Source organism: Lagenorhynchus albirostris, chromosome 4, assembly GCF_949774975.1.
Source record: "Lagenorhynchus albirostris chromosome 4, mLagAlb1.1, whole genome shotgun sequence".
Taxonomy (NCBI): Eukaryota; Metazoa; Chordata; class Mammalia; order Artiodactyla; family Delphinidae; genus Lagenorhynchus; species Lagenorhynchus albirostris.
In genome coordinates, this window is record NC_083098.1 from 96,494,131 (window position 1) to 96,519,336 (window position 25,206).

Sequence of the window (25,206 nt, forward strand, 5' to 3'; positions counted from 1 at the left end):
ATGCGGGCAACTGCTCTTGGTTGAAGCTGGTCTTTGGTAAAACAGAGAAGTCTGAGCTGGATCATAATAAAGAAAAGTGTACGTGTATATGCGCCTTTGACAAAGAAGCTGCCATCAATTCCTCCCTTGGGGCTTTTCCTTTGCAAGGGGATGGTCTGAAAAAAAGTCCTACTGACCAACCCAGCTGTGTGTGGCAGTGGGTGTGACCACCTCTCTGGCCAGGTTTCACTATCTAATTCTCTTTCAGTGTTGTTCTGCGCCTTTCCAGGCCTGGAAGACCCAGGGAGCATGGGGCTGAGATGAAACTACTGTGCGGGCTGATACGCTGGGCCAGGGAATGAGAGTCGGGACGGATGTCATTTCTCAACGGGGAACAAATCCTCCCGAGGTGGAGGAAGAGGTGGAGGTGGGGTCCTCCTCCGGCCTCCAGGCAGCTCCTACCTACAAGGCTGTGATGCTGGAAATGGTTTTGGTGCCCGAGGCATCCACCTCGGACTTGGGGACCCTGTCCTGGGCCTCTTTGTCCATGGCCATGTTAGCAAAAGCCTCGGGAGACTTAATGGGGACGTCCTGCACCTCCTGCAGGTCTTCACAGCACTTGCTGCAGCGGCAGCACTTCCTGCAGCAGCAGTACTTGCTGCCGCGGCAGTACGTGCTGTCGCGGCAGCACTTGCTGCAGCGGCAGCAGTTGGGGCAGCCACACAGCATACAGCAGACACGGCAGCAGAGGCTCTGGCAGGAGCTGGTGAACATGGTGATGAGCTTGTCCCAGGGCTTCAGCGAGTGCATCCACAGTGGCAGGAAGTTCCAGTTATGGAGCTTGTGGGGCAGGACGCGCGGGCAGCGGGACTGCAGGAGCCCGACCGCCACCACCAGAAAGACCACAAAGATGATGGGCGCTCCCACACCCACCAGCACTGGCCAGCCCACCAGCGAGAGGCCAAACACTGCCAGAGGGATCAGGAAGAAGAAGGTGACCAGGTAGAAGACGGCAAACCAGCGGTACTTAGCTGAGATGCTGCCCAGCCACTTGGCCAGGCGGATGGGTAGGCGGGTGAACGGGATTGGGTACCACAGCAAGATGCCTGAGATGTTGAAGAAAAAGTGGCACAGGGCAATCTGAAACGCAAGAGGTTGGACAGGTGAACGGGTCTGCTGCACAGTGGGGTCGGGGAGAAGAGGGCGTCGTCTAGCAGCGGAGGCCTGAGTCTTCCTCGTCTTCATAGCTCAGCCCAGAGCGGAACCCATATTACCTGAGGTCCTACTATGTGTCGGGGGGGGGGGTAAGGGAGGGAGGGCGAGGGAGGGCAAGGGAGGTGACAGGCTGAATCACAGCTCAGTTTTCAGGGCCTGAAGTCCTTTAGGCCAAATCTAACAATGAACTTCATGAATGTGCCCACTGCCACCCAGTGCCTTGACACTGCTGCTTCCAGCTGAGCAGTTAAGAGCTGGTGGGGCAGAAGGAAAGGTGTGCAACATAGCTGGCTTTCTTGGCTCAGTGGCCCTATTTCAGGGAGGGGAGAGACAAGGAAAGATGGCTACAGTTAATAAAGATAATAGCAGCAGCAGCTGATGTTTATAGAGCGCTTACTATGGGGGAGGTGACAATTCCAAGCACTTTTATGGATTACTTCAATCCTCAAAAAATACCCTGAGTTGGCAACATTATCTCCATTTCATGTAGGAGGAAACTGAGGCACCAAGAGGTCAAGCTATTTTCCTAGAGTCACACAGGTGGGAGATGAGATTCAAACCCAGGTAGCCTGTCTCCAGAGGCCATGCACTTTGCACTTTGCTAGGTGTGCCCACCAGGTACCAAGCATGATGCTAAGGGCTTCGGACCAGCCCTGTAGGATACATTAGCCACGATCCATTGAGATGTGGCATAAGCATAAAATACACACTGGATTTCAAAGACTTTGTCCAAAAAGGAATGTAAAATATCACCATATTTTTAGATCAATTACATGTTGAAATTATAATGGGTTCAATCAAACACATTATTAAAATTAATCTCCCTGTTCCTTTTTTACCTTTCGAAACTGTGGCTACTAAAAAATTTCAGATTTCGTGGGTGGTTCACATATTCTATACTCACTCTATATTTCTATCAACAGCATGGCTTTAGACAGTGCCTCATCAGATCCTTATAATAATCCTAATGAGCTAGGGATTATGGTTCCCATTTTTCAGACGAGGGAATTGATGCTCAAACGTTAGGTCACCTAAGGGCACTTCATGTGTAAATGGTGGCACAGTGATTCAAACACCAAAGGTCATCTTGCCCAAGGGCATCTAGTTGATCCAGGCAAGGCAGGTCCCCCTGATTCTCCTCAATGCCAGGCTCAAGACACAGGTGACCTCCCAGCGCCCAGTCAGAGTCCACCAAGAGGAGGGCAAGGAGACGGGAAGTGGTATCTATGCTTCCTGAATACCCATTCCACCTCTAGTAAAACGGCCACCCCACCTTTGTCTAAACAACCACTGGTGATGGGAGTCTGACTACCACGCTAAAGAGTAGATGGCTTTGTTCTCAAATCTGTCTCTCCGCGGCTTCTCCACATCACAGTTTTGGACATAACAGAGAAAAGCCTGGCTTGGTTTCTTGGTTAAACACCATCTGCTTACAAGACCATGGATAGGGTTGGATCCCACCCACAGAGCCCCTGCCCCATGCAGCATTTCCTGACCTGGAGCGAGCTCTTCAAAGTACTGCCTGGGCTAGCTAAGGCGGCCAAAATGGCGGTGGTGGTGGTACCGATGTTGGCGCCCAGCGTGAGTGGATACGCCCTCTCAATGGATATCACACTGATACCTGGCGGGGGGGGGGGTGAAAATACAAAGCCCACAGAATTAGCCCCAGAGGATGACAGAAGATGGTAATGTCGGCCAGATGGAGACCCAGGGAGAAACTCACCGATCAGAGGGGTCATAGCAGACGTGAACACAGAGCTGCTCTGAACGATGAAGGTCATTCCCGCCCCCACAAGGATGGCCAGGTAGCCAGTCACCCAGGCAAAGGGGAAAGGGAAATCTGGAATGCAGAGGATAAGAGATGCGTCACAATCCTTCTGGGGAAGGCATGGGTTGGAGGCCCAGCTGGCATCTCCACAGGACCCAGGGGGCACGGCTTGGCCAGAGGTTGAGGTTGTGTAAAATCCTCCCCACCCCATACCAAGTTGTGTAAAATCCTCCCCACCCCATACCAAGTCTGAAATTGCAGATTGGATTTTCAGCATCCTTTCACCTTGCATATTCAGATGGTAGAACCAAGGATGTGGGTACATGTTATGAAGACAAAAATACATTTCACTGGAGTTCTAAATGCTGAACCCATCTGTTATGGACAGAATGTTTGTGTCGTTCCCCCCTCCCGCAATTCATATGTTGAAACCCTGACCCCCTAATGTGATTGTATTAGGAAGTGAGGTCTTTGGGAGGTGATTAGGTCATGAGGTTGGAGTCCTCATGAGCGGATTAGTACCCTTATAGAAGGCTGAGCTTGCTTCCTCTCCACTCTCTCTTCCATGTGAGGACACACTGAGGAGGCGGCCATCTGTAAACCAGGAAGTGGGTCCTCACCAGAACCCAACTGTGTTGGCACCCTGACCATGGACCTCCCAGTCTCCAGGACTGTGAAAAACTAAATTTCTGTTGTTTAAGCCACCCAGCCTACAAGAATTTGCTACAGCAGCTGAATAACGACAAAGCACTTGGAGCATTCAGACCTCTATCTTTCCTCCTGTCCTGGTCTCCCAACGCTGCATACCCTCCACCTTTGTTTCCATCTAAAAGAGCAGTGAGGATATGAAGCAGCTTGGAAGCCCTATAGACCCCACCCTCGGCACCACCAGCACAGGATCAGGCTCCACACGGCCGGCAAGCATCCAGGGCACGGGTACTCAGCTCACCCTCATGACAACCCTGAGAGGTAGATATCCTCGGCCCCATTTCACAGGGAGAGTTTACAGGGTATATTTTCATTGGCCAGGATGCCATTCTCAGCAATGGAGTCTGACTGCCTGCCTCAAAATGCTGACGTATTTATCCAGAACCACATTTTCTTCCCAAGAGTTGAAGGGAAGTAGGGACGATGGTGGACTTCTGTTAACCTTTTCCTAAGGTATCCTGACAGACCCAGTAAAGTCCTGGGCAAACAGGGAAACTGCCAGGAAGGGAGGCCTATCTCACAGCTCTCTGGATATGAGCTGGCTCTCTCTCAGGACCTTGCAAACATCTGATGGAAGCTTGTGCCTTCTTCCCAGGCTCCACCCAAGACACTAAGGAAGATTCAAGGGTGAGTGGCATCTTAACTTCCACAACTTATCAAAGCCCAGAGAGAAACTCCATGCAGAGGCCACTGCTAGAGGAGAATCAAAAGGAGCGCCCCTGGAGGGACCACAGTGACACACTATCCCCTAGAAGGTCCAGAATGGGGGGCAGTGTGCTTACCAGTGTTGATGGTCTTCTTGATGACAACAGCTACCTGCCCCCTGAGCACAGAGCCCAAGAGCTTGACAATTAGGACCAGGCAGCTACAGAGGACCAGCAGGGAGACTACCAGCAGAATGGTGCCCACGACAACATCCGGGAGGTTGAAATTCACGAAGATGTGCTGGCCTGGAGAGACCACAGAATGCCCTCGTTAGGAGGGCATGGAACCCTTGACAGCCACAGATTGCTACTTATTCCCCAGCATCCTTCCGTCTCAGAGCAACAGAATCCTGGTTGTCAGCTTGACACACAGCAAGGCAGCCCAGAATAAAGACCACACTTTCCAGCCTCCCTTGCAGCTAAGTGTAGCCCTGAGGCTATGTTCTGGCCGATGGGATCTCATGAGGGTGAAGATGTAGTGAAATCCAGGGGCAGACCCAGGTTTCCAGCCCCATTCTTCTGCCTCTAAATCCCATGTTGTGTTTTACTCATGATAATGAGGATGCCTACAACAAAGTATTTGAGGAGCAAGGTGGGGTAGGATGGGCAAGTCAGAGTGGGAGCTATTGTTAATTATCAAACTCTTTGTGTTTTTTAAAAATCCCTGTGTGTCCCCATGATGATTCCAGAAAAACATGCTTATATCAATGGATGTATAGAACCTAGGACACGGGAGGTGATACGTTCACTTGATTCTGTGAGGTAAAGCACACCTGGAGTATTAAGGTATATGGCTCAGAATTAATGTGGGGTGCACAGAGAGGAGGAGAAGCAGAGATATGCAAATGGGTATATAAGGAATAAATAATTAGAAGAACTAACATCAGGGCCATAAAAGAGTCCAGAGGCAACAGTATAGCTTCTTAAAGAACTGGAGCATCATGCAAGCGCACTGCTTTATTCAGTGCTATAGCCCTGCTATATGGGGCCTGCTGGACCGTAGGGACTCATGACTTGAGGGTGAATGTGTTCTGTGTGTGCCCCACATCTCCTTCAAATCAGGCTGTCATCTCCCTAGAGGTACTGCCAAAGGGATACTGAAGCACATAGAAGGACCACTCTGGTATCTGTTGAGGAGTTCTGAATCCGTCTGGAACTGCCAGAGGAACTGAATACCAAGTCCTAGTTCTGCCCCTTACGGGGGGACCTTGGGCCTGTCCCCTGTCCCTAAGCCTTAGTTTCCTCTGCTGTGAAAGCTCACAGCTCATTGGCCAGTGTAGGACTGGTGTTCAATGAATCTCACTGCCCTTCTTTCCTTCACTTACTGGGTGGGGCTCCACACAGAGAGGCAACACCTATCATCACCCCAGACAGCCTGTCCTGGCAGCTGACGCTCTGTGAGTTTCACTCACACTTGGCAATGTTCTCCTGGTGGGTCACGTTCTTGATGGTCCAGGTGTGCAAGCCATCCGTCCAACAGAGGGAAGGAGAGGTGCAGTTGTCAGGTGAGGGGACGGTGACATTCCTCTCAGTCTGGGTGGCAAACATGAGAAATGCTATGTATAGTCCATAACACTCATTTCTGGTGGGGAATGGCAGGAAATGCGAGGCGTCAGGGGAGACCCATAACAATTCGTGCACCATAAGTACGATGAATTGCTTCCATGGGTCCCTCCATAAATGCAAGCAAGGAGGCAGCCAGAGGTAAGCCAGGAGACATGAGAATAACAAGCCAGGAATAATGGGTCCATGATGTGGGCTGGTTCTGTCTGTCCTACTGTATAATGTCTGTCCATCCCATCTAGCATTCAAGGACTTAAGGATTCTCACTGGCTAGTTCTGATTTTTCAGGAATCCCTGATTTTTCTTTCCCCTTACCTTTTATATGCCCAATCTAAATGCAAGATCTTGCTTTAACAAGTATAGACACAAGCGTTCACTCACCCAGCAATATTCTCAGAAACTTACCATGCTGGTAAAAGTTTTACACCAAATCTTGATCATACTCTTGTTTTTGGCTGTTTCATCATTCATTGCAATTTGGTTGATAACTTTTTTATCCAGCTGAGGAAGGCAATGGACAGAAGAGAGTCAGCACGTCCTCAGAACTGATGTGGGACAGATGTTAAGCTGTTAAAAGGGGCTGAGGATGTGAACCGGACTGTGAGGGTGTGAACTGCACTGAAGGCGTGAGCTGGGACTCACTCTATCTGCACTCTCAGGGCAGAGCACAGCACCCAGATGTCAGTGGGTGTTCAATAAATGAATGATTGTATGAACAATGAACCCGTATCTAAGAAGCATGCAGTAGATATTCATCAGATGACTGAATGACAGAAGAAAAACAGAAGGTAAGAGTGAAAGGGCAAGGTCCAAACTGGCTCCTTCTCCCCAAGGCAACATCCACAAAGCCTCCTTTCATTTATTTCAATAATATGGACAGACCCTAGTGAGCAGAGGGGTGAGATGGAAGGAAAGGCAGTAAACCCTTCCTCTTTGGCTGGGAGCAGGGTGCTACTTGAATCAGTGAGCCCACAGGTGCTGAGGCCAGTAGTGGGAACAAAGCACCCAGGTGTCCAGCAGAGAGTCCTTGAGTCTAGAGAAGCTCTCACCCCCGCCACCTGCCCCCATCCTAATAAAGATGATACACTTGTTGAAATCAAGGAGATAATAAAGGCCAATGACTCCATCTCATCGGGTGTCCCTGAAGTTCTGCCTCCCTTGGCTTTTTTCAGAGGAAGCCAAAGGGCAGTTTTTACAGACCCTCATCCATCTCTTCCATCCCAGCCCGGTGAGGGGGGAGCAGGGGAGGGTGTTGGGGCCTTTCCCTCTCTGCAGGAAGGCGAGTTACCTGGATAATGAGCTTCGTGAAGGGATCTGTGATAACTTTCAGAAGCTCCGGGGCATCCTCTCCATTCTTGAAGTTGAAGGATTCCACTACCAGGTTGGTCAGGCGCTCCAGGTAATGGGTGGCAGCCTCCAGAGGCAGAAGCACCAACACAGAGAGCCAGTTGAAGAAGTCATGGACGGTGGCCCCTGCAAAGGCCCTGCAGGAGGCGAACCCCATCCCGAGCCAGATTAGTCAACAAGCGACTGGGCACCATGTAGGCAGGTCATCACTTGTATCACTGGCCAGGTGCCACCTATCTGAGTGCATAGAGGCATACAGTCTCACTTTTGTTCTCACAGCAATCCCCAAAGTGAGTGGTATGAAGATCCCCATTCAACAGATGAGGAAACTGAAGGCCAGCGAGCACGCAGGAATTGAAGACCACTGCAGAAGCACTGGGTCCAGGACCCTTGTCTCCCACTGTCCGGCAGAACCTTTCCCACCAGATCAGACAGTACACAGTTTGCTCTGCTTGGGGAAAAGGGAACTAGATGTGTTTTGGCTGCAATTATTAGTTCATGGAGCACTGTTTGAGAAAACTTCATCAAGACTAGTTTCAAATCATGCATATGGAAGATGACCTTCATTTTGGAAAGGCGGGGGCCAGTATGAAGGTTACCATCAGAGCCTTCTACACAACTGAATTCTTAACTGTAAGATTTTGAGACTTTGATCAAATATTTGAACAGTCTCTACAGAAAACAAAGCTAATATATACTACAATTTGCATCTACCGGAGAAGGTTCACTGATTCCCCCTGAATTCCATCTTACCTATCTCCAGATTAAAAAAAAACTCTATAGTTTTTTTTCCCTCAATGAAAAAATGTTCCTTTAAAAAAACTCTGCATGTCAAGAAATACCCAAAACAAATAGAAGATGGGACATGAAGGGACAGAAGCTATTAAACATGTAGGGGGAAATGCTTAACCTCACCAGTAATAAAAGAAATTTGCAATTTATTTATTTGCACGTACAAATTTTCACATACCATTTTAACTAATATTTTACAATATTTTACAAAGTTAACTTATTCTTCCTGGAGAGGGTGATTTAAGACATTTTCATACACTGCTGATGCAAAGTGATACAAATATTTCTTTGTAGTTTGGCAAAATGTTTAAAGAGCCTTATAGGTGTGTTTGATACAGTAATCTATCCAGGAAAAAATTACCAGGAAAGAATAATACACATTTCCAAAGATGTTACTGAAAGCAATCTATTTAAATATCCCAAACAGGGGGTGAGCTAAGCCAATTATATTCCTATGCGCAGGCACTTCCATAGATCGTATATTTATACATCCAGAGGTAAAAGTTAGCGTAACAGTGAAAAGAACCCAAAATTTCCAATAAGAAAACCTGGATCGAGTCCCAGCTATGCCCCTCAGTGAAGTTACTTAACCTCTTTGTGTTCCTATGTTAATAAAATGGGGCAGAGAAAAGTCTGCTTAGCTCCTTGAGAAGATCAAATTAGCAAACACCCTGGGTAATGTGTACTATTATTTAGACCTCAGAACATTTCTTCAGGGTCCAGACTTTAGCCATGGTTGAGGGAAAATGAATGTCTCTGAGGACATCCACTGCCACCCATGGATGAGGGATGGTGTTAGCTGACCCCCAGCCAGCCAGTCATTTGTCTGATGCCACAGATGTCTGATGCCACAGCTGAAGTATAGTTGGTGTACAATATTATATTAGCTACAGGTGTTCAATACAGTGATTCACAATATTTAAAGGTTATACTCCATTTATAGCTCTTATAAAATATTGGCTATATTCCCCACAATACGTCCTTCCAGGTTCTTTTATATCTAATAGTTTGTACCTCTTACTCCCCTACTCCTCTCTTGCCCCTCCCCCTTCCCTTTCCCCACTGGTAACCACTAGTTTGTTCTCATATCTGTGAATCTGCTTCTTTTTTGTTATATTCACTGGTTTGTTGTACTTTTTAGATTTCACATATAAGTAATATCATATAGTATTTGTCTTTCTTTGTCTGACTTATTTCACTTAGCAAAATGCCCTCCAAGTCCATCCATGTTGCTGCAAATGACAAAATCTCTTTTTTTGTGGCTGAGTAGTATTCCATTGTGTGTGTGTGTGTGTGTGTGTGTGTGTGTGTGTGAGTGTGCGAGTGTGCGTGTGCGCATCACTCTTCCACTCATGTCTTGATGGACACTTAGGTTGCTTCCATATCTTGGTAAATAATGATGATATGACCATTTGGGGCACATATTTTTTCAATTTAGAGTGTCTGGTTTTTTTGGACGGGGACTGCTTCTCTATTTTAACAAGCTGTGGAAAAAGCCCATCACCAGTTAGAAGAGAGGCTGGGAAATGTGCTTAATTTTCACATGAAACTTTTGGAAGAAAAGGGTTTCCTTTGCCTGTATTGATCCTGCCCCATTTTTAGATCTTACACATTCACAAAGGCTCTATGTTGCCTTTTATTGGCATGTGAGTGAAGAAGAAAAAGTGGCATGGGTTGAGCTGGCCAAAAATGGAAGCTTTAGGAGATAATAATTATTTCTAAGTGAGACAGTAAATCCTATTCTAACTGGCCTTGTTTTACACCACAGGTCAAGCTTCTAGCAAGGACTTGTATTCAGGCAGCCCTGACTGTGTGCCAGGCACCTTGATAAGCATTTATCTGTATGATTGTGTTAACTCCTTTAGACAACACGGCAGTGATAGATACTATTATCCCAGCCCTGCATATCAGGGAGCTGAGTTTAATCAACGGATAAGTATGTGATCCCAACCCCAGCCATACTCCACTGTGTCTATTTCTAAAGAGGTCTAGGGATAAGAAACATGCTCTAATGTTAACGGTAGTCAGGACAACCTGGTCAACCCCAACGGGTGGTGGCAAAGGCTGATGCTTCCTACCTTCTGAACTCACTCCGGTCTCCTGCCTGCATGAGCGCCACAATGGTGTTGGTGATGGAGGTCCCAATGTTGGCCCCCATGATAATGGGGATGGCAGCCTGCACATTCAGCACTGGAGGGTAGAAAAGAGTAAGTTATCAAGTTAGTAAGTTGAGGAAGGCAGCTTGGCCATGTTCCTGGTGTGGCCCAAGGCAAGCCGATCACATTCAGGCTGGCAATCCCCTAAAGCATCAGTTCTTACCCTCTTTAGGGTCTGTACCTCGCTGTGAATCTGACAAAAGCTTGGACAGCTCACTATAGAAAAATGCACATGTACCAAAAAATAAATTAAAAAATAAGTAAAAAATTTTACTTTCTGTAAAATATTGTTCAGTTTCAATTTCTAATTCCTATGGATTAAAAATAAAATCAAACAGTGTGAAATAAGAAAAATTTCAGCACTTAATTACAGGGAATTCAGAGTCTCCATAAAGCCCTTTTGTGGACCCCAGTTTAAAAGTTTCTTTCTAAATTCCTCTGTCCTCCCTATTACAGATGCAAGGGTAGCTTAAAAGAGACCAACAAACAATGTGTAAGGACTTGTGTATTTATTATGGCAAATTTATGGCAGTATAATTTCTTTTTCTAACAAAATTAATATATTGCCACATGTTCTAACATATGAAAGTATTTTGAAGAAGTAATGAATAACTTTTTCTAATTTGGCCTCTAAAAGTTCTAGTTAATTTTGGCTAAAATGCTGGTTTGGGCTGACAATTAACCAGCTCAAACTGTCCACCCCAGAGGGTCTGTCTCAACTTAGCGAGGGCAAATGTTGAACAAGATCAAGTTTGGAACGTCAGCTCCCCAAGCTCAGTTGCCCCAAAGCCAGTGTGTGATGTGATTACATGGTTTTATTCTTAGCCCTGACAGTGGTGATGGAAATGTTCTAAATCTATGTGGTCCAATATGGCAGCTGCTAGCCACATATGACTACTGATCCCTTCAAATATAGCTCTTGCAGCTGAACAGCTTAATTTAAGGTTAAATAAAATTAAATAGGGGGCTTCCCTGGTGGCGCAGTGGTTTAGAGTCCGCCTGCCGATGCAGGGGACGCGGGTTCATGCCCCGGTCCGGGAGGATCCCACATGCCGCAGAGCGGCTAGGCCCGTGAGCCATGGCCGCTGAGCCTGCGCGTCCGGAGCCTGTGCTCCGCAACGGGAGAGGCCACAACAGTGAGAGGCCCGCGTACCGCAAAAAAATAAATAAATAAATAAATAAATGAAATGAAATAGCCACATGTAGCTAGTGGCTGCTGGACAGGATAACACAGTTCTAGAGAATTCAGAATTGAGTCTTCAAGCTTTGGGGCCAATTTTCAGACTCAGCCATGGGAAGGGAAACAGGAGACTGCCTATGATCTAAGCCGAACACATCATAGTTAGACAAGATAAGAAGGTAATGGTGATAAGCCCGGATACATTCAGAGTAAATCCCAGCTGAACGGGGAAATGCCTGAAATGTTATCTGGGCTCATGGGTTCTTGGACTCACATGAGGAGGCCACCATGCTGACGACAATGGACGAGGAGGTACTGGAACTCTGCACCAGGACAGTCACTAGCACCCCGATCACCAGCCCCGCCACAGGGTTGGACATGATGGAGTTGTTGCTGAAGAACTGCCCGGCCACCTTCCCTGAAAAACAAACCCATGGCCACGTGATGGGGGTTAGGTGGGTGCTGAGTAACAGAAGTCTCCGGTCAAGACCAGCTGGCCATAGGTACCAGCCTCCAGACTTTTATCTTGGGCATCTTGCTTCCTCGGGCTTCTCCCCAGTGCTTCTCTGCTGCCCTGACTCTGCCTCTGTGACCTAGTTCCCCATCCACCCCTGTTCCTCTTGTTCCTTCACCCTACACCCTCCCATCCTTCAACCACTTTCATCAGCAAGTCCCCTTCTAGTCTTCTCTTTTCATGAACATGGCCTCAACTCTGTACTTGGCCCGATGAGTGCCAGTGCATCTCCTGATGCCCTCATTCTTGTCTCTGGGATATATTCCCAATTCAGAAGATTTACCCAAGTGGATCTTCTCATTCTTTTCTATCTACCCCCTTAGACCCCAGCCCCTAGCCCCAGCCTATAATTGAATTCTGGGAGTGTCATTTTTGAGAATGTGCCTCTGAGACCATCAATCCACCCTCCAATACATTGGTTAAAAAAGACTGAGGCCCAGAGAATGGAGAGTGGAATGACTTGTCTGAGATAGAGTGCAAGGCCCCTTACTGATGCTGCCTTGGACCAGGGGGACCAGAGTGGCATCCAGCAAGTCGGTCTGCTCCTCACACTTTCCCAGTTCTCCCAGGTCACAAAGATGAGTTCTCAAGAAAGGCACCAAGGGGTGCAGAAACCTATGGTCTTCCATGTCACCAGATCTGAGTTTAAATCCCACTATGCCAGTTATGGCTGTGAAACTCAGTGCAGGGCGGTGACCTTCTTGAGCCTTGGCCTATTCCTCTGTAAGTGGGAAGGACTTTGGGGATGGAATGTTTAAGACAATGCCCCTGGAAGTGCCTACTTCAGTAGGCATTCAAAGTGTTGGCTCTTACTGTTGTCACCCATCAGGGATGCACAGGTGACCAAGCGTATGGTGATTGCACTTCCAGGTCCCCTCACCCTCCACAGCCACACTCAGTGGTGGGAGGTGTTTAGGCAACTGCTCTGAATGCAGATCCCCTAGCACAGGACCCCTATCCTTCTCCAGCAAAGGGCCAGCTTTGATTTTTAGCAGTGGCTTTAGCCTAAGAACACTCTTATTCAATAATCCCCTCAGGTGGGGAGGCCCAAAGACAGCAGGGATCCCTCAGATAAACCTTTAGGTCAAACAGCTTCCTGTCCAGTGTTCATAGACAAACACATGGAGCTGATCGCTTGGCCTTGGCTCTAGCCCTGGCTCTGGCCTAAGCCACTTCAGCCAGCCAGTCATAGCTCTTTCGTGGGCCTCAGTTTTCCTTTCTGTAAAATGGGGGCATGACTTCACTAGATGATCTGAGGTGGCTTCCAGTCCTAAAATACTCCAGGAGGCTGCAGCTGGAGGGGGCCTGCTGAGCTGTGACTTTCCAAACCAAATTCAATGAGAACACCACCCCCAACCCAGACCTTTGACCTCTTCCATCCATACCTCCAACCAGCTGGAAGGCACTGCTGAGGACATCCAAGGAGCACACGAAGAAGTAGAGAAATGCCAGAAGTAAAATAAATTTCCCAATCCCTTGGAAGACACAGAGAATCTTCCCTTTGGTGTCTCTCTCTGGGGGAGGGGAAAAGGCATGGAGGCTTTTAGTGTCCGAAACACTGAGAAGTTTGACAATGAGCTCGGAACTCCCCCACCTTCCCTCCCAGCCAGGCAGCTGTCATCTTATGGATCACAAGACCTAGAGATGGGATGTGTCCACGGCTGCAGTTTTCAAAGCAATTACCACCGTACTCCATTTAATTGAAACCTGTGGTGAAATGTCTCTAAAGCATTTGGCTCTGGGAGGAGGGGCCCGTGGGCCCTGGGGCACACACAGGCCAAGCTGGGCACAGGCTTGTGCTAGGCTGAACCCGGGTCACTGCTGAGCCGTTAAGAGCACTTGTCCCTTGCTAAGCGTGGGGTCAGAGATGATGGCTGTCCTAAGCACCTTCAGAACCGCACAGAATACTTTCTACAAAGTGGCTGCAAGGCAGCCATCGCAGACTCCATCTGGGACGGCTTGGGCCCTCATACATCCCGGAAGGCTACCTCCTTGGTGGCTGTTTTCGACGCTCACTTCCTCCCAGCTCCTTTACCCTCCCAGCTGTCTGATCCGCACAGACCTCACACCCTGCCTGGAAAAGAAGTACAACATTTGCCTGCACCCCAGCTGTTCTGTCTGTAGAGTCTGTCTTCTGCAAGCCTTCCCTGATGCCCACATTTAGGTGAGGGGACTCCTCTCCCCCAACCCCCAGGGCTCTCAGAGGCAGGGCCTCATCTATTTACTGCTGCATCTGCAGCACTGAACAGTACCTGGGACCTGGTTCAGCACAAAATAGATTATAAAGATCAGCGCAGGGTCTGGCCTGGTTATAACCCTGGTGCCGGCCCACATTTGTTGAATGAACGAATGAAAGAACAAAAACATCCCCCGGTCATCACAGGATGCTTGACTCTTAAGCTGGGTGGCATCCCCTAGCCAGGACTTTTGCTCAGACAATGGAAGGGAGAGGCCGACACGAAGGAGGTGATGCTGTGAAGCTGGTAACCTCAATCCCTTGCCGACGGGCAGTCCCCTCCCGCCTGCCCCGGCTGGCCTCGTTTACCTGACCACTTGATCCCCGTGTCCTGAAGCTCGGGCAGGTTCCAGGGGTCTTCCACCACTGTGGGCTCCTCTATCAGTGCCATGGTAGAATAAGAGGGCAGAAGTTCAATCTTGGTGACAGGGGTGTCGGTGTCATCTGCCCAAACAAGCAGGGAAGACGATGAGGAATGAGACACCAAGCCTGGGTCTCCTGGTGTCCTCCCAGGGGGCCAGCCCAGGGCTGGAGGGGTGGCACGTACTTTTGCCAGTCTCCTTGCCTTTTGCGGGTGTGGTGGACTGCTGACCGGCGACCCTTTCGATGTACTTATCCGAGTTAGGCTGGGCATTTTCCAACTCAGGCCAAGGAGCCATGGTCTGTGGATGGGAAAACAGCTTACAGAAGTAGCCACTGAAAGGAGGCACACTCAGTTTCTGTGACAAGAAGGGCCAGTGGTTGCAACGATTTGGGGGAGTTAAGGGATTTCGTCCTTATACCTTCTAAGTATGGATCCTTAAGCACCATATTTCACACCTCTGCAGGCCTCCCTCAATCGCTCACCCAGGCTGTCACTAAGTCAAACCGCTGTTTCCAAGTTTTCCAAAGCCACAAATCTATATACATCAGTTGATCTTCCTTTGATTGCTCTAACGTCTGTCTCGGCCTCTGTCTTGACTCTCTCCCTTGGTCTGAAAGGGAACACGAACCCATTCATCTTCATCAACTTGTGGTACCACCAAGTCCTCACAACACTCCTATGGGCTCCCCACCTGCTGCTCATTAAGGGACAAGTTCAACTGCAGATCTGCGCCAAACCTCATCCAGTGGACTTAATGTCTATGTATACACTGATACACATTCTACCTGCTTTACCTGCTACTGGGTCTTCTATGAGAAGCATGACACATTACATCTGGTTCAAATCCCACAGGAGCCACTTCTCAGTGGGTGTGTGTTTAGGCAAGTCCCTTTATGCCTCTGAGCCATCTATAAAATGGGGACAATTCTTCATGCTTTGCAGGGTTATGAGATTAATAGTGATGCCTAGAAAGTGCCCGGTAAATAGTAGCAATGATTACTATGCCATGCTGCCTGGATTAATGACCCTTTGTCAGAACTACATTCTTCCCAGCCTTTGATAGAGACTTCCTCATAACCCATTTTCTCAACAAAGCCTTTCTCAGTTCCATGGAGAGGAAGCCTGGCCCCCGACAAGCCGGGACGTCCACTACTCACAGTCCTTGTCCTGACACACCAGACAATGCGGCCCAAAGGACTGGAACGAACAATTCACAGGAAAGGAAGTACAAGTGGCTAAAATACTTATTACAGAATAGGCGTTCAGCCTCATCGGTGACCCAAGATATGCAAACCAAAACAGTGAGATAACTTTCAACTATCAGATTAGCAAAAAATAAATAAAAATTCAAGTATAATATGTCACTCTGGAGAAGATGCAGTGAATTAAGCACGGCTGAAGCTCTGGAAAGCAGCTGGCGAAATGCCTCAAATGCCCTCCATTTTTCAAACATCTCTGACTCGATAATTTCACTTCTAGGAATTAAGAATCTAGGAAAAATGGATAACTAATAAGAACCTGCTGTATAAAAAAATAAAATTAAAAAAAAAAAGATTCTAGGAACATTTTTTTTTCCTCAGAAAATCAAAACGACCTGCTTTGCTCTGATCGCCTCTTGGGAGAGGGTTTCCCAGAACCTTTGTCTATTCGTTTCCTTTCCTATTTTTCTTCAATAGACCTATTTCCTGCCTACCAGAATGTAAGCCCTTCCAAGAGAGGGGGCTTTGTCTTACTCATAACTGCATCCTCAGCGTCTACAGCTCTGCCTGGGACATTGACAGTGCCCAATAAATATTGGTTGATGAATGAATGTGATGCAGGCCAAAATGCACTATAACTTACAGAGTGAAAAATAAAAACAGGAAACTATTGTATTAACTATGGTACATCCATACAGCATAATAGCATGCCATTAAAAATGTTATAAAGAACCAGCAAAACAAACCAAAAAACAAAAAAACCCAGGAAAATGTTTTAGATGAATGGTGAATAAAAGGCACATTTATGTCCCATTCACAGTATGATCTCAGTAAGGAACCAGCAATGTTCCATGGGGTTCAGAGTGGGTGATAGGATTGTCTGTGATTATTTTCTTCTATCTGAACTTTCCATATTCTTTTAAGAGATGCAGCCCAACCCCCAAACCCACAAAGGTAAAATGGTTCAGGACACCTGTATTGTTACTGTCACTCATACTGACAAAGCTAGAAGTTAAAAGAAGCTGATTCTGTGAGTCCCCATCATGAGAGGATTTCGTGAATTTGTTTGGCCCAGGGAAATTTTCGACTTCCCCCATGCAGCTGCAGCGCGTGGCACGCACTTCTGCGATCACAGGGAACATCCCGCAGTCATTGGCTTCCAGGAAGGCACAGGCCAGGTCTTTCCTTTCAGCTTAAGAAGCACCCAGCACAGGGCCTGACACACAACAGGCCTCGTGCACTTTCTGAGCAGTATGCTGGGACCTGCCTCGCCAGCAAAAGCCAATACTTATTGAGCCAGGCTGTGCCCCACCTCACTGCCACCCATGCGGGGAGGTGTTTTTATTCTCCCATTATACAGATGAAGAAACTCAAGCACAAGGAGACTTATAACTTGCCCAAGGTCCCACATGGTAGTGCCTTGCACACAGGTCAGTTTGAATGCAGAGTCTCCCGCAGCCACTCAAGCATGTGTCCTACTGGTGTGACTCACCTGGCACTCCATCACACATTACTGCAATACCTTTCAATTGATTTCTGATAACAACAACTACCACTTTAATGAGTACCAAAGAGGTGCTAGGGGCTGTGCTGGTGCTTGACGTATATTATGTCACTTAGTCTTCAGGCAAGAAAGGGGTCGTGAGCATCGCCATTCACAAATGGGAAAAAACCGGAGCTCCAAGACGTTTAAGCAACTTGTTCCAAGTCACCCAGTAGGTGAGTGACAGAGCCAGTTTTTAAACACAGCTCCACCTGTCAGTGAGGCTATGGGCCATATCCCCAATATCTTGGGCTGTGACAGACATATCTTCCTGGAGCACTGCTTTAACCCACACAACTGGGGCAAAGGGAATGTTAAATAATGTGACCAGTGGATGAATTACATTTGACGAATCCCATGAAGAGTTATGGTGATGATCAAGTGTGTCATGTTTTAAAAGCTCTCAGAACAGTGACTGACATATTGTAAACCTTGTGTGATTATCAAGGATCATACTAAAACGAGCATGGACATATTGTAGTACAAAATGCAAGACGTATCATTAAAAATTAAAGGAAAGAAAACAGAACACAAAAAACTGCTTTGAGCTTGCAACTGGCTGTTCTGGGCTTACTCACAGACCCCCAAGGATTTAAAGATCTGCCTCGCCGCTCTTGGGGGCATTCTGAAGGAAAAATTTGGAAATTGCAACCTTCTACCATCTTTCTCTCTCTTATAATCTTAATTCACCCTAGAGTTGTTCTCCTATCATTTATGCACACTTACACTGCCTTCTCAACTAGAATTTAAGTTTTAGAGGGCAGAAACCCTGTTAGGATTTTCCTCCCAGCATTCAGCAGACTACACATAGTAGGTACTGTACATTTGTGAATGGAGGAGTCAACATTTAGGGTTTGCTGAGGGAAACCCTAGAAGGTCTGCTGTGTCCTAGACCCACATTGATCATGACCAGGAAACAAATCAAGCCTGAATCTTACTGATGAGCGCTGTTCCTCATTACCATATGCAAGTTGGGTTGGCCAAGATCTGCTGGATGGAGCAACTGTATCAAGAAGCTGCAATCAGGATGTCACAGCAGTGCCACCTGGGAAATTCTCATCAGCAGTAAGGTGCTATTATTTAAACTGTTTCTGGTGACTGGATTTCTGACTGATCAGAATCATTTTCTTTCAAGAAGTGAACAAAGCGTCTAGCGAACTCAGAAACAGACACGTCTATGGTCTGACATCCAAGTAATTCACAATAATACAAGCAACAGAATGGGCAGATACCCATTTCCACTGAACTGGACAGAAAGGAGTAGAATATGGCTGTAAGGGATCCCACAAGCTAGGGTACCTTGAATGCTTCCTCTGTGCAAGGCCTGTGCTGGCTTCCTTCCCTTCCAGGTCCTGGGTCCTCATTTACTATTAATCAGCGTCACCAAGAAGCAAAGGCAACCTTCTAATGAAATTCTCTACTCTTCCTTCCTGGAAATCTTGCTTCCCCTACTCCAAGTTCAGCCATTTGTCAGAAGCCCAAATCCCCTTTACAAATTTTCCCTGAGGAAGCAATCATTTCTCCTCATCCAGTTCAAAAGGCCCTCCTTATCCTTGGCTTCTGCATCTACGGATTCAACCAACCACAGATGGAAAACATTCAGGGGAAAAAACATATTCCAGAAAGTTCCAAAAAGCAAGAGCTGAATTTCCAGCACACAGGCAACTACTTCCATAGTGCTTACGTTTTATTTACAACTATTTACATAGCATTTACACTGTATTAGGTATTATAAATAATCTGTCTAGAGATGAGTTAAAGTATATCGGAGGATCGCATTGGTTATGTGCGAATATTACACCATTTTATACACGGGACTCTGGGAAAGTCCTGGAATCAATTCCCGCAGACACCTAGGAACCACTGTTCTTCATTTCCTGGTACATTCATCTACTCCACCATCACTCACTGGGCATTCACCGTGCTAGTCGCCTGCAGGTAAGGAGAGGAGGTGCAGGTCCACACACCGAAGCACTGTCCCCCAGAGGGGCAGGCAACCAGGAGTCATCTAACCCAGCCCAGGACATTCTGAGGCAGCTGCCCCCACCCCGCTCGCCGGCTCCCAGCCCTCCCCCACCCCGCACCTCCGCACCACCACGCCCCCCCCTCCCCCCCACGCCCCCGGCTCAAGTTGCTCTTCTCAGGACCTGGAAAGTGGGGAAATGCTGGCCACCTGGCACCCAACCATTGCATTAGGCAGCGTGGCTGTGGAGCCCCATTCCTCCGGACTCCCCAGCCAGCAAAGCCCCAGCACTCCAAGTAGGCTCACCCCACAGATATGGAGTAAAGGAGGGCTTGGAGCAAACGGCCCATGATTAGTCCCGAGACCAGGCGGCTGTTCAGTTCGCCGATACCCTAGCGCTTGTCACATAGCACCGGCAGAGAGAGAACCATGCAGTAGGTGAGGGCCTTGCAGAGCCCTGCCACTCACTGTGTGTGACCCCGAGCCTCGGTTTCATCATCTCAAAAATGTGGAGAATACTCACTGAGCTGTTGTGAGACTAATTGATTAATGAGTGTAGGTGAGGTCCCGAGCAGAGTGCCAGGCAGAGTGAACACTCAGAACTTTGTGAAATGAATTGCATCACAAACAATGAACAGCCTCAACTCCACTTTGCCCCAGAGCATAAGCTCTTCATCTCAGTGTACAGCTGAGTGGACCTCGGTAAATATTTGTGCTGACAAATGAATCCAAAGCACCTAAAAAGAAAGGATCTAACGTTTGTTTTGCCATAGGGAGTGTCCTATGTGATCTGTGACCTCATTAAATTCTTATAATAAGGAAGTCTTCTTTCCAGTTTACAAAGAAACTGAGGCACAGAAAAATTTTAAAAGTCCCACAGCGAGACTTCCCTGGTGGCCCAGTGGTTAAGACTCCGCGCTCCCAATGAAGGGGGTGCAGGTTCGATCCCTGCTGAGGGAACTAAGGACTCACATGCCCCACGGTGCGGCCGAAAAAAAAAAAAGTCCACAGTTACCTAGAGTTAGTCAGGATTTCAACCCAGGACTGCTGGTTCCAAAGCCGGAGAGGCTTTCGATAGAACTCTCAGCCAGGTGCCAAGACAGGAAGGAGCAGTTATGCTCTGGGCCGCATCAAAGCAGCAAGGCGCCGCAGGTCCAGGCTCAATGGGGGCTCTAAAGGTGTCTGAGATAGCTGGCTGGGCTCACACCTCTGCAGGGGTCACTCTTGCCTAGTCATTCAGACAGCTGGAAATGCCAGCTAAGATGCTCTATCGGCAGGCTGCTGATTCCCTACAAAGGCTCAGGCATGCCAGAGGCCTGGATTCGGCATATGCCAAGACTTTTAGTAGGCACTGGCCAGACAGAAGATGTAGCCTGAATCTGAGGCCACTGCTCCCAGGGGTGTGGCAGACACTAGCCTGTCTGGAACCCGATTCCCTTGGGAAGGGGTTTGGGGGCCCGAGGGGTCCTTGAAGCCTGTGTTCCCCTCCAAAGGTTTTCTCCCATCCCTATTCTTCCGATTCAGCTGTTCCCTCTCCCCGCCTTCCCCCAAGGTTGCACTCTAGTACTCTCCTGCTACCTGCCAAAAGGAGAGAAGGGTAAAGTCATCCCTTTTGGCAGTTTGGTACTAATACCCAGAAGAGTGTTTTCTATTGCCCAGGCACAAGATTAGTGACTATGACTGCACATCTGCTCCCTTGCCCCCGCCCCAAGCTCCTCCCTATAATTGAGCTGGCTGTACTGATAACTCTTTGGGCTCAATTTCCTGCATCCACTTGTGTACCCAATGCCAAGAGGGACTCTTGTAGGCCAAGGAAAATAAACTGCTCAGCCTTCTCAGACCTGGGCAGCAGGGAAATGTAGGGCACCTGGAAGTCACCCAACCCCTATGCTCTGCATTGTTTGAGCCTCTCCAACCAGGACCTGTTCTGGGGCCATCTGCGATCAGAACAGCAGCAGCTCAAGGCCATCTGAAGAAGTGGGGAGAGGAGGAAGGAGGCGCGGGGCATCCTCCTGCTAAGAGACCTCAATACGCAGGCATTTTCCCACCGGGCTGTGGCCTCCACAAGCACAGGGAGAATGACCTTGAGCTCCCAGCACGCAGGGCAGTGCAGACAGTGTCTGCCAGCCAAATACTTACTGAGTGATTTGTGTCAGGCACTGCAGTAAGCCCTGTTCACAAATTAACCTGTTGAATCTCACAAGCACTTGATGTATTCCTGTCAATTTGCTTGAAGTAGTTATACCTTAGTACCAATGTTATCCCCATTCTACAGAAAAGGAAACCGAGGCACAAAGAAATGAATTCCTTCAAATCGCACTAAGCCTTCAGAGACAACTCAAGCTTGGGTATTCTGACTCCAATGTTCTCAATGTGCTCAAGAAATATTATCTTATACTTTGAAAGAATGACCAAGCCTTCAAAAATTCCCAAGAGGGCAGTGGTTACTTTCCTTCAGCTTCCTCTAGCCATCACAAAGCAAAATAATCCCCAGAGAACACGGTGGTGGAGGAGGGAGGCATGTGAGACAGAGAATCAATTGGATCAGTTTTACCTTGATGAAAGGCTTTAGACTTTTGAAGATATGCACTAATAGGATTTTAAAAAGATGTTTACGCTACTGCTTTAAACTAAGGCCCTCTTACCAAACCACACCCTCCTTCATAGTGTGCTTCCAATCTGTATTTATGATATTTTAAAATAAATCCTGCAATTAACTTGTAACCATATCAATTATTTTGTAATTTGGGGGGGCAGAGGTTTAAAAGGGCTAATTTATAAAAGATAAGCATCTATAAACATCTTGCAATCTTTTTGCAGCCTTCTTTCTGTACTGTTTTGCATTTTTAAATTCACTGGGATGAATTAATTCTCTGGGATGTCCTGACTACTCCCAGTTCACACTGCCTTTCTGCCCCCAGGGTGGAGCTGGGGGGAAGGCGGGAGGAAGGCGGGGTGGAAGGTAGCTAAAAATTAAAATTTTATTCTAAATCACTGATCCTGAGAAGATGTTTTCTTCATTAAAGTGAATTCAGGCTACATTTATGTCTGACTCGCGTCTAACAGCAATAACTCAGACATCCATCCTCCCGCCACTGGGGACTTGTTTCAGTGAAACAGTTGAGTGACTTAGGGTGGATTTTGGAGGGGGCAGTTTAACACCCAAACCTTTACAAAGCATGCAGTTCCCAAAGTTACAAAAATAGAGAAAGAGATCATTATCAGCTAGTTGGCCTGGCAGGGATTCAAAGACACTTAACAATATGAAACAATGGTTACTGCCATGAGGCACAACTTTTTCAAGAACACTCAACTGACAACAGGTTAAAGAATTCCAGCACAGGAGCCAGGAAGGGAAAAAGTCAAACAGGGCTGGAGCAAGCAGAGCTAACACAAATCCCACAAGCCACCTCCGTGAAACCAGCAAGTTTGAGAAAGTTGCCTTCTCATTAAGGGAAAAGGAGAGACTCTCTTCACCTCAGTACCAGCTACCCAGGGCATCTGAAGACTGAATTAACTCCACTCCACATGCCTCCCTTTCTGACCTGGAGATGCTTGAGTTCCCCCACACAACCACACCTTACACACAGCTCCCCAGCCCGCCAGCCTGGTACCTTGACTCCGAAAACACTGAAAAATTGTGGGCTCTGTTTTCCAGACAAGCAGGTTGTCTGATGCTGCCTGCCCCAATGGGACCAGCAAACCAGGACTGTATCTTGCAAGTCACTTTAGATGAATAACCCTGCAAACTAGAACAGTAGCACGTGGAAGTCACACTGGGGGAGGCATGGCATCACTGGACAGCCACCCAAACCTGGAATTTTCAGCGAAGGAAAGACAGAAGAAAAGACAGACCATTCTGTTCCTCTTCTTGTAAAGAGGCAGAAACTGAGGTCCAGGGGCACACAGGGACCTCCCTCAGATCACACAGCTAGCTAATGACCAAAAAGAGAGCCCACTAGTCCTGATTCTACGGGGTAGGAATCCCCAAGTATGCCACTACTAAGAGTGTAGTCATAGGAGCTGAAATAATAACAACAGCGGCAACAGTAAGTAGAAACAGTAAGAAGAAAAAGAAAAATCTGAAAATTTGGGGGAGGTTATGTTTTTCTCTTCCAAGCCCAAAGCCAGCGAAGTTCCTTGAGGTCAGGATAGAGGGAGATCTAAAAGAATTAAGTAAATTAAAAGTGAATTAAGGTTCTTTCAAGAGCCAGAAGGGAGGAGGAAGCGCCCTGACCCCAGCGGCGGTACTCACCAGCACTCTGCGCAGGTAATGGACCCGAGCAGGCACCCAGGTGGAGCGCGGCGCGCTGATATATATCAGGAAGGTGTTGCGCAAAAAAGCCGGCGGCAGCTGCAGTCATCACGCCCCTCGCACATTCCAGGACCGCCTGCGGCCGCCGCCGAGGCACATCTTACCCGCCGGCTTAATGAGCCCATCGTGACCTCGCCCGCTGCAACGAGGAAAGAGGCGGCCGGGCTGCGGGGAGAAAGCTCAGACGGCCCCCCGCTCCCGAAAGGCGGCCAATGTCCCCGCGCCCAGAGCCCCCGGCTGCTGCACGCCCGTCGCAGGCCGCCCGAGATCCCAGCCAAGGCGGTTTAGGGGGTCTCCCTGTCCCCGGCTTCCTCCTCCCCAAGAACCTGAACCTTCTAGATTAGCTCCTCTAAGGCTGAAGAGGTCAGAGACGTTGAGACATAGATAGAAGCCAACTGGAAACTCAGGGACAAATCTTTCCAAACAAAGCCAGGATTGTTCGCCTTATCAGGCTCCGGGACGCTTTCTGCCCTAGTAGCTTGGAGTCAGTAGTCAGACACTTGGCCAGCTGGAGCCCTGGGTCTGCGACAGGTCGGTGCTGGCTTAGCCAGGCTGAGAAAGGCGAGGAGGGCTGATCTCACCGCCAGAACGTCCTGCCTGCCTGTCTGTCCCGGCTTTGGCAAACCGTGGCCCTTATTTCACCTTCCGCTGTGCCCTGTATTCCCTGTGTGACCACACATGTTTCTCCATACTGGCTTTGAGAAGACCTGTCCCAGGGAGAGCCCATCATGACACTTATCAAAGCAGCAGCTCATTTATGTGCGGAGCAAACACTTCCTCCAGGGCCCACACAATGCCTTCCTTGGGGTAAGAGTGGTTCCCTTTCCAGCTGAGGTTAGAGTGGGTAGTGAGCATGACATAGGATTACTCAGGATTTGCTGAGCCGGGATCAAACTGGGGTTTTATTCCAATACCCAGGCACTCTCCCGCTGCCAACTGGTCTTGATTTTACATCCGAGGAAAGGGAGGCTTAGCAAGTTTATGAGTTGCCCAGTAGCCCACAACAAATAGTGGAAGTGCCCCATTGGAACTAGGTTGGTTTCACTGCAAAACCAAGAGTTCTCCCCACCATAAGGGGAAAAAAGTCAGGAGTGCTGCTTCCAGGAATCCACAGAGCAAGGCTCTCCCTGAGGCTGAGAAGTCAGTGGTTACACACACTAACTCTGGGGTCAAACTGCCTGAGACCAGTTTCCTGTTCTGCCCCTTGCTTTTTCCCCGCCTTCATTTGCTTGTCTATAAAATGGAAATAATGAACCCTCTCTGTGAAAATGAGCTAAAATATTTATAGCACATAGAACAGTACTTGGCACAGGAAGAGTCCTCAGTACACGTTAACTGTTAAAAGTTTCACTGGGAACCTCTCGTGTTGGGAGATGAGCGGGAAGCTTTGATTAGACTCATCTGGAACCTTGGGACTCTGAGGTCATTCTCCACAGACTCAAATGCTGGTCACATCAGTCCAAGGGCTGAGACATATTGCTTCGAGAGTGGGCACTAGAAATCAAATCAGGTCAGCCTGTTCTTATTAGAGGGATAATGATTTTGCCAGTGGGCGCTGGTCTTAAAAGCCGGCCCTTGGAGACAGTGAGCGAGCTGCACCTTTCCAGGGAGTGACTTCTAAAGCAGAGTCCACCAGTGATAGGCGCTGGCAGGTGCTCAC

The 25,206-nt window shown here is 48.1% G+C and overlaps 1 protein-coding gene across 1 annotated transcript; it reads right to left on the minus strand.

Annotated features, from left to right (window-relative positions):
- Window positions 1-441: 441 nt before the first annotated feature.
- Window positions 442-14,821, minus strand: SLC34A2 (solute carrier family 34 member 2). The gene is made up of 12 exons (XM_060147331.1): window positions 14,710-14,821; window positions 14,472-14,606; window positions 13,312-13,440; window positions 11,687-11,830; window positions 10,155-10,266; window positions 7,226-7,421; window positions 6,343-6,438; window positions 5,787-5,907; window positions 4,453-4,620; window positions 2,918-3,034; window positions 2,691-2,815; window positions 442-1,119 (listed from the first exon to the last, which is right to left on the minus strand). The coding sequence occupies exons 1-12, from the start codon at window positions 14,819-14,821 to the stop codon at window positions 442-444; spliced, it is 2,133 nt and encodes a 710-aa protein (XP_060003314.1).
- Window positions 14,822-25,206: the final 10,385 nt, after the last annotated feature.